This window comes from Numida meleagris, chromosome 21 (assembly GCF_002078875.1).
Source record: "Numida meleagris isolate 19003 breed g44 Domestic line chromosome 21, NumMel1.0, whole genome shotgun sequence".
Taxonomy (NCBI): Eukaryota; Metazoa; Chordata; class Aves; order Galliformes; family Numididae; genus Numida; species Numida meleagris.
In genome coordinates, this window is record NC_034429.1 from 2526799 (window position 1) to 2536205 (window position 9407).

General features: G+C 63.2%; 1 protein-coding gene across 4 annotated transcripts in view; it reads right to left on the minus strand.

Moving 5' to 3' along the window:
- FGFR1 (fibroblast growth factor receptor 1) overlaps positions 1–7623 on the minus strand; it is a 19809-nt gene extending 12186 nt beyond the window's left edge. The window contains exons 1-2 of one of the 4 annotated variants that reach the window (XM_021374960.1): positions 7438–7620; positions 2622–2784 (exon numbers count right to left, since the gene is read on the minus strand). In XM_021374960.1, the coding sequence (XP_021230635.1) occupies positions 2622–2712 (91 nt within the window). In that variant the 5' untranslated portion in view covers positions 2713–2784; positions 7438–7620. Of the gene's footprint in view, positions 1–2621; positions 2785–7437 lie in introns of all 4 variants that reach the window. The other 3 variants (XM_021374963.1, XM_021374961.1, XM_021374962.1) reach the window with 3 other exon arrangements.

Consider the following 9407-nt stretch of genomic DNA (forward strand, 5'->3'; position numbering starts at 1 on the left):
CTGCATCCCATTGCAACCCTGCTGCAACTCTGCTGCATCCCACTGCAACTCACTGCAACCCTGCTGCATCCCCACTGTACCCTCACTGCATCCCAGTTCACCCCTGCTGCATCCCACTGCAACCCTGCTGCATTTCTACTGTGCGCCCGCTGCATCGCTGCTGCATCCCCACTGCAACCATGCTGCAACTGCACTGCCTCCCCACTGCCCCGCGCCCCAGGGAAGGGCGATGCCAAGTGCAGAATGCAGTGTTTTCTGCTGGGCTTTACCCATCCTGCAGACCCGGGCAGCTCTCTGCAGCAGGAGCTGGGAATTGATGCACTGCCCCGGGCACTGCTCCTCGGAGCAGCACACGTGAAATGAAGCAGCATTTAATTACCCAGCACGTCGGTCGTTTGCAAAGCTGTCAGGATAACCACGCGCCCGTCCCCCGGGACACCCGGCCACGCTCAGAGCTCAGAGCAGAGGAGCAGCGCAGGACAGCGGGGCCTGCACACTGCGAGGGGCACCAGGAGCGCTGCAATCCACGTGCATCTGTGGCTCCCTGCAATAAGCAATGAGTTTGCCAGGGCCCTGCAGCAGGAGGGTGCCCCGGGGATCTGCTCCTTTCCCAGCGCAGGGTGCAGCGGGTTTGCACAAGGGGGGGCTGCGCAGGCAGCCCCACCGAGCTGCCCCGCAGCTGCAGCAAAGCACTGCTGCCTTTCCCAAAGCCTCGTATTTCTTTTTTTCCTCCTCAATTAAGGGCTGGAGTGACAGCATCCGAGTGGAAAGGCGGGAGGTGGCGAACAATGCCTGCAGAGGGGCTGGGAGGGGAAGGCAGCAGAGTGGTGCCCCGCAGCACCGGGCTCGGGGTCTGCACCAGGAGATGGGGCAGGGGAGGGGGCTCAGAGCTGCAACCCCCTCGGCCGCTTCGTGCCCCCACGGCCCCCGCACGCAGCAATGGGGCAGAGCCGGGGCAGCGGGAAGAGCGGAGAGGACAATAGCGGACAGGGAGGGAGGCAAAAATCCCCTCCGCAATTTTCTGCAGGTTTCTGTTTAACCTGAAGACAAAGAGCGGCTTTGTGAGGGAGGGAGACGGAGGCTGCTCATGGAAATTTCTTGGCTTTTCCCCTTAGCTCGTCTTGTTTTTTGTTTTTTTTTTTTTGTATTTTTCTTCTAAAACCGCCTCCAAATTTAGGTAACTATCAAACACGGTGAGCGCCCATTAATATTTTATTTGCAGCAGATTTTTCAAGAAGTTCCTGACAAAGGCCGAGCTCCCGAGCCCCCTCCCCAGCCACGCGGAGGGGCGGCTCCGAGCCCTCCTCTGCAGCCAGGAGGGGGCTGCCCCGCGCGGGGGATTACGTGCTCCTGCCTCACACCAGCAGTAAAGTGAAACCCCATAAACATCAGAACAAAGTCTGGGCAAGTGCTGCGTCTGCTGCGGACGGGACAGGAGCACGGCCAGCCCTGGGTGATGCGGAAAGGACCGGCACCGGGACACAACACATGGCCTTGGGACATGATGCACGGCTCTGATACACGATGCACGGCTCTGATACGTCATGCACGGCTCTGGGACATGATGCACGGCTCTGGGACATGATGCACCAGAGCCGCCCCCGCAGCCTGGCCTGGACCTGGCTCTCCGTCCCACCCCGTGCCGAGGTGCTTACGGTGCCGGGGACGCACTGTTCCCAGCAGCTGCAGCCAAAGGGCCGGGCTCTGCGCAGCCGGGCTCCCGCTGTGGCACTAATTGGGCCGTCCTGGTGAGAGCAGTGCTGGGAGGCGTTGCCAGAGGTTTCTGCCAGCCCTGGCAGGAGGCTGGTAGGCACCCAGCTCCATCCTCTCCTTGTCCCCTCCGCCACCACCGCTGCCTCCCCAGCCCCTCCAGGGCTCCCTAAGCACCCCAAAACCCCACTGCCACCACTCACAGCCTGTGCTCTGAGCACCTGCATGGCTTTCACGGGGTGACAGTGGGGCTCCCCAGCACGTGGGGCTTTCGGTGGGAGGAAGAGGGGAGGAGCGAGCCTTAAAAAGCAACGCTGCACCGCACAGACCAGACATTCTCAGGTAATTAGAACCAAAAGGCAGCAGCTAGGCAGCGGTCCCCGGCTGCTCTGGTTATTCTCCACCTCACCAAGGGAAGGGGCCGTGCTTTGAAATGCTGCAGCGCTCCGTGCAGCTGTCCTGGGGGCACGGTGACCCCGGAGGCCCACGCACGGCAGCTCAGAGTGTCCCCAGCCCGGAGCTCAGCACAGCCACAGCCTGCCCGTGGAGAATACATCCCAGGCTTTCCCCTTTAACGCCTTAGGGGTGACCCGTGTCCTTCTCCAGCGCAAAGTTTCCCTCCTGGCTTAAGACGCCCATAGGCAACGCTGGAGGCGTGCCCACGCTCCTTGTGCCCACGCCATGTGCTCGTTGCAGACAACGCAGCCGGGCTGCACCACAACACACCTTGATGCACCACAACACACCTTGATGCACCACAACACACCTTGATGCACCACGACGCACCTCGATGCACCACGACACACCACGCACCCCATGCCGGGCCCCAGCCTCTGCCCTTCGCAAGGCGAGAGGTCCCGGCTATCTTATCACCGCGGAGAAACACGAAGAAGGAGCTTTGCTGGCCTTACCTTGGTCGGGCAGCGTGGGGGCCGGTCTGGCAGCGGACAGCGCGGCTGTGACCAGCACAGCCCAAAGGATGAGGCACCTCCAGGTAAACATCCCACTGCTGCGGCTACTGCTCGGCGACTGCGCTCAACCGCCCCTCCATGGGGCCCCGTCGGCCGCTGCGAGCTGCAGAGGGGGGAAAGAGAGTCAGGGCAGAGCACGGGGCAGCCCCCATTTCCCTTTGCTGTACGGGAGCCCCCCCGCGTCCCACAGCCCCTTTGCTGCATGGGACCCCCCTGCCCGGTGGCGGTGGGTGTTGCACTCTGAGCAATCCCCCCAAAGCCGTTGAAGTGTTGGGAGCAGAAGTGCTGGCAAAGCAAAACCGAGCACTGGAAAAAAATGCTGGGAGAAATCCTCAAATGCTGTTGAAGAGAAGGGAGGTTTCTGCTCTCCTCTTTTCCTCCTCCTTCGTGCAGTTGGCACCGAAAACAGCAATTCTCATACAAAGCAAAATGTTTGCAAGGAGCTGGATCGTCACGGCTTGGCAGGAGCAGCTTTTGGGTTCCTTGAACTTTCTTTGCTCAGATGCAAAATGGAAAAGGCTCCAGACTGAAGCTCTGTGGGATGGGAGAACCCCTCTTTGTCTTCACATCTTCCACTACAAACGTCCCAGGCAGTTCCAGACCGCACCGAGAGCAGCACAGACCCTGGGGGCAGAGCAGCAGGTGCTCACATGGTTGACCCGGGCTGGGGGCTCCTGGAGCCCTTTTGGGATGTCGGGGTGATCCCACGGGAGATGCCGGAGCCCCTTTGCTGTGGGAACAGGGCTGGGACCTCGCAGCCTTTGGTGCACATGCAGCGGAGCCACCAGCTCGGCTGGACCGGGAGGAGGATGCTCCTTCACCCTCCTCATCGCTCTGCCTTCCCCTTCCCAGCGCCGAGCCACGCCGCGCTGCTCCCTGCTCCAACGCAGCCAAACCCGGCTCGAGCAGCCAGACCCCAAAGCCGGTGGGCAGCAAGCCAAGCGCCACGCTCCTCCCTCCGCGACATCTGCAGCTCCACAACAGCCTCCAGCCGAGGTCCCGACACCGGCGGTCACTAATGGTCCCCCTGGGCTTCACGCAGGGCTCCGTGCCCCGTCTTGCACAACCCCGGGACGGATGGCTGCTCCGGGACCAAAGGGCACGAAGGGGAGGGCACAGAGGTGGGGACCGCCGGGATGCAGCCACGTGAGCTCACCTGGTGCTGCTCTGACATCACCCCAAAGCCCCGTGCGGAGCGCACCGCGTGAACAAGTGCTGTCTCTGCCATACGGGATCTGGCTCAAGTGCACATTATTGCAAGGTGAGTAACCACTCCAGTGAGTAATGGGCCACCACTCATCCCCCCACGTGCTCCTGGAGCCCTGGATGCCATCGTGCTCTTGCTTCCCAATGAACCCTTTCCCATCACGGGGCATCCACCATCCCAAAGGACCACATTTAATCCTGGGGCAGCTTTTGCCTCTTCCCTTGCCAGCATTTGGCACCCAAACTAATCACACAAGGGCAGGAACACCCAGCAAACACCGACGTTATCTCCACCAGTGAAAACAGCGATGGAGCGTGAGCAATTTATCAGGGGTTGGAAGGAGGAGGTGGAACGCTTCGTGGAAAAAAAAACAAATCCTTGGCATTTCTGGAAATTATTTTCTGTCTCTCCGCGACTTTGTTTATCGACAGCACACGCTCCCCGGAACATGCCCTAATGCGGAGCGGCTGCGGCCCCCCCCAGCACGGTGCACACAGCAGCTCCCAGCACTGAGTCAGGGCAGTGGAGCGGGGCTCAGCTGCACCGGGGCGGGCGCTGACTCAGGGGCTGACAGCAGCGAGTTTCCATTGCAGCAGTGGTGATGCACGCGGGGCAGGAGCAGCCCAGGTCCCCCCCAACCTGCGCACACAAAGCACGGCTCCGCTCCGTGCAGACAGCGTTCAGATGGGTCCCCAAAGAAATCTGCTTGCTCCGAAGGGCTGCAGCCCCAGTGTGGGTTTCCAGCTCCTTCCATGCGTGCACTGTCCCTGTGCCCTGCACGCTGCAATTTGCTGGCTGGGGTGGATTCAAGTGACTAAAAATGGAAGCAGAAAGCGAGGAGCCAGGGCTAAGGGCCCCTTAGAGACCTGCAATTACAAAGGCCATGACACCCACGGAGCTATTTAGGAGCTGAAGAAACACCCCTGTGCCCACCTGTGCACCCTCCCACCCAAGCACTGCCTTTGCCCACGTGCGCACAGGTGCAACCCTCTTGCCCCACTGTCCTCAGCACGACCCCAGACCTTCGCCCTGCGCCGTGAGTCAGGGCTGAGCCAGCAGCACGCTCCCTGCATGGGCCTGGCCCCCGTGCTGAGCAGTGGGGAAGCCCCTTCCCGGCGCATGGCTCATCCCTGGGAACGCATCCAAGGTGTGGAGAGAGGAGCAGGGCCACGGCGCTGGGGCACCCTGGGTGGGAGAGGGGCTCAGGAGGTCACCGGGAAGTCCCTAGGGGAAGGCTCCACGTGCCCCAGTGTGAGCATAGGGACCCCGAGGCAATGCCCCTTCCCATGGGCAGGAGGTGGTGACCACAAACTGGAGACCCTGACAGACACCAGTGTATGGAAGGAGGGTGAATTTGGCTCCAAGCCCCTCCAAGTGCCCTTGCAGCAGAAGGGCACAGCAAAAGCAAAGCTCCTGGGGGCACAGGGAACGTCCTCCTCGCCCTGCACTCCTTGACCCAGCCGCACGCTCAACCAAGTATTTGCTGAAATAAAAAGCAAACACGACTGCAAATGTAACTATAGGGAAAATCGGTAATGCTTAAAGCAGACGCATGCTTGGAAAAATAAATATCCAACTGTGCGGGCTGCATTCAGCGTTAACCCTTTGCAGCCACATGTTGCAGCCTGCTGCACACCGACAGCTCCAGCACTGACTTACAGTGCACTGTGTGTGTGCAGTGCTGTAAGTGGGGGTCAGGCACGTGGGGCACAAGGAGGGGGAAGGCTCAGTAAAACCAGATCAGGTTTAAAAGCATCCCCAAACCCAGGGATCCCCACCCAAGGGCTTGATTTTCAGATATGCTGAGCACCCGCTGGTCCCCAAAATCCTACCCCAGGATGGTAGCACTGAGTGCGCCAGCACAGGGCTGCCCCAGCTCGGGACACCAGGACACAGCCTCCCACCCCCTGCAAGAGGCAGAGTTGTTATCCAGCTGGGAGGGAACGGGATGGGGTTTGCTGCACTCAGCTCCTCCCAGGAAAGCTACTGCGGGCGGAAGGACACGCACTCCTCCAGCAAACCTATCCCCCGCTGCTCACATTTGCCTTCATCCCCAGAAGCAGAAGGTCCCAATGAGGGAAAAGGCAAACTGCTGGGACGAGCATCTGCGCTCCAGGCCCGGCCGAGCAATGGGGCCGGGAGATCCTCAGCTCCCAGTTCAGTTTATTTGTTTTGAGGCAAATAAACGAACAGAGAGATCCCGTCTGCACCTGAAAGCAGCTTGGGCTCCTTCCCAGCCGGGCTGCAGCAGCGGGCGCATTGCACACACGGCACAGCACCACTCCCACCAGGGCAGGGACGATCCTCATTTGTTTTAATCCTCTCTGAGCAACACAAGGAGAAGGCAGCGGTGCATGCCAGGCACGGCGGAGATTAAGGGAGGAAGTGCTCCTGTGCGGGGAAAATGGCTGCTGGCCAGAGAGAGGTGCGGGGGGCTCCCGTCCCGCAGCATCCCCGGGTGGGCACAGCGGCCGCTCCGCGCCCCGGGATCTCGTGAGAGCAAATCACGGCCGAGCACAAAGCCCGCTCTCCCTTTGCCCGGGATTCCGCCAGCGAGCAGCCTCGGAGCGCGCAGTTTTGTTAACGCAAGCAGTCGGGAGAAGCTCGCCGCGGAGGCTCGGCCGTTCAGCCGTGACGCCCGGCACCGCCGAGTTATCCAACAATCCGCGCGAGGACGGCCGGCACGCGGCGTTCGGCGCCCGGCGCTTCTCGCTGGAACCCGAACGCGCCGCAAATGGACGCGCAGCGCCGCTCGCTCCCGCACGGCAGCTGGCTGCCCTCGCCCGGGAGCCGAACCTCGGCCAAACCACCACGCGGAACCCACCCGGCGCGGGGCCCCGCAGACATCATCGGCCCCGCGGACGTCGCGAGCGCCGCGGCGTAGGCGGCCGCCACGCTGCGCACACGCAGGAGCCGTTCCCCGACGCTGGCAAAGAGTTGGGGCGAAGGACGCCCCGAGCCCCCTCACCTCCCACGCCAACACGCACAAAGATCTCCGCCCGGGTCGCTTCCATCGCCTCCGCCGCCGATTTTTACCGAAAGGCCCCAGCGTCTCGAGTCCCTAACGAAACAAACCCGGCTCCTTCTCCATCTTCTTTTGGAAGCCGCCAGGCTCCCGCCCAGCAACTTTTGGCGGCCGCTGGCAGGGCAGCAGCTCCGAGCCCTCACCGGATCCACAGCGCGGGGGGGTGCGGGGGGTCCCGGAGCTCGGCACCGAACCGAGCAGCGCGCACCGACCCGAGAACCGGGCACCGAGCCACCGCGCTCCCGAAGTGCCGCCGGGCGACTGCCCGGGGTGCCCCGGGGTTCAGACCCGGACCCCCACGGCACGCACACCGAACCGCTCCGGTGTCCCTACGCCCCCCGAACTCCCGGTACCGCAGCTCTGCGCCCACGGTGCCCGCACGCCGCAGCCCCCCGCAGCCCCGCGCTGCCCGCAGAGGGCCCCCGTCGAGCCGCCCCCCGGCGGATGGGGACGGCCGCGATCCCGGAGCGATCCCCACCGCGCGGAGCACAAAGCGCGGCCCCGCTCCCTCTCCCCGTACTCACCGGAGTCCCGCGGGGCGGCGGCGGAGGCGCGGTGCCCGCCGCTCCCGGGAACAATGGAGGGGAGCCCCGGCCGGGGCGAGAGCGCAGCCCCGCCGCCGCCGCGTTCACTGCGGCCGCCCCATGGCGGACCCCGGCCCCGAGGTGGCGGCGGGAGGCGCTCCCGGGAGGCGCGGTCCGCCCCGACGGCCGCCGCTCAGCGCTGCCCGCACCGCCGCGTCCCCGCCGCGCGCTGCCGCCGCCGGACTGAGCCGCTCCCGCAGCGCCCCGCCGCCTCCCGCCGGCTCCTCCCCCGCCTTCTTCCCAGCCCTCCTCCTCCTCCTCAGCGGCCTGATGGGGTTTGTAGTCGCCGCCGGGCCGCCCCCTCGGAGCCCCCGGGCTGCGCTGCCGGCAGCCGCCCCGGAACGGGCTCCCGGGAGAGGGGCGGGGGGGTTTGAAGGCGGCGGTGGTCCCCAAAAACTCCGCTCGTGGAGCACGGTGCTCGCGGGACTCTTGCCCCGTTGCTCTCGGCCACGCCTCGCCCCGCTGCGTGCCCCACACTGCAGGGCTCCCGTCGCCAGCACACGGGCAGCAGGTGTGGGGCAGCCCCGTACCCCGGCTCTTCTGCGGAGCAACACCCCGGGCACCCTACCCCTAACCCTACCCCTAACCCACATCGTGGGGCAGGTTTGTATGGAGTTTCCAGACCCAGCTCCTTCCTGGGAGCCACCGTTGCTGCGGTTCATGTAGTGGGGTAACCTCTCCCCGAGCTCTGGGGCAGCTCTAATGCTCAGCACCCCAAAAAATCTCTGCATACACAGGCAGCATGCGTGCTTTTTGCTTAGGGCCGTGCTGGATGCCCAAGCTGAGGACGTGGAGGTGTAAGTCTGTGCCACGGAACCCAGCCTGGCCTGACCCACAGAGCGCTGAGTCGGGCAGGCAGATGGAGCTCAGCGCTGGGTGAGCTCCCCAAAGCTGGCCCAGGGCTCCCCGAAGCAGCCCCCAGTCAGCCTCACACCAGGGCAGCCCGGAATGAAGACGTCTCCTGGCTGGCAGGGAAAGATCCGCGCGAGGCAATGTGCAAGTGATTAAGTTATAACAGGGAAGAGGACAGGCTGAATTAGCCCTGTCAATCACCATCGCTATATTTGAACCAAATGCTGGGCATCCATCTCAGGAGCAGCCTCTTGCTGCTTCAGGCAACTGTTCAGAGCGCGGTGCCAAGACCCAGGGAATACTTTTCTTTCCAGGATGACAGATGTGTGGACAGAGGGAGGGGAAGGTACCATGCCTGCTGGGGCGTTCTTCCCTTGGCGAACCAAGGCTGCTGAGAGCAGGGAGCACGGGGAAAGGCAGAGGGCTCGTGTCCTTTTTGTTCTTCTGATGGTTCTCTGCTGGACTCCATCAACGGACACCAGTTCATGGGCCCTTATAAGTAAAGGTGCTCGGAACTGGCAGACAACAGGGAAAGGCATCCCCTGCCCCAGGAGGCTCAGGGGCAAACCCACATCCCCGGCCCCAGCACCACATTGGGGCTCAGCGCGGGAGTGACCACGAGCTGTCACCATCTGGTGGCACAAGTGGAGCATGAATGGGTCCTCCTGGAGGAACAGGGAGCCCAACACCACCACTGAGTGATGGAGACTGCTGGGACGTGGGTGGGCAGAGGGCCAGGGGAAGGTGCCTCGGTGCCCCCTGCCCTGCTGTGGGGTTCTCCTGGTGAGGCCATGATGTGCCGGGCTCTTCCGTACCACGTTATCAGTGCAGCTTCAAGGCAGCGCAGATGGGGATTTCACAGGAACCTGGGCTTGTTGCAGTTTAACTGCCCCTAATCAAGAACAGCATTAAGATAAATGGAACGTGGGGCTCCGTTGGCAGAACAGCTGAACAACTCACTGCATGCCAGCAGCTGGGGACCCGTGTGCACGTGCTGCTGTGCCCCTGTCTGGGCGCAGCAGGGACAGAACTGAAGGTGCTGCTGGGAGAAGAGTGGC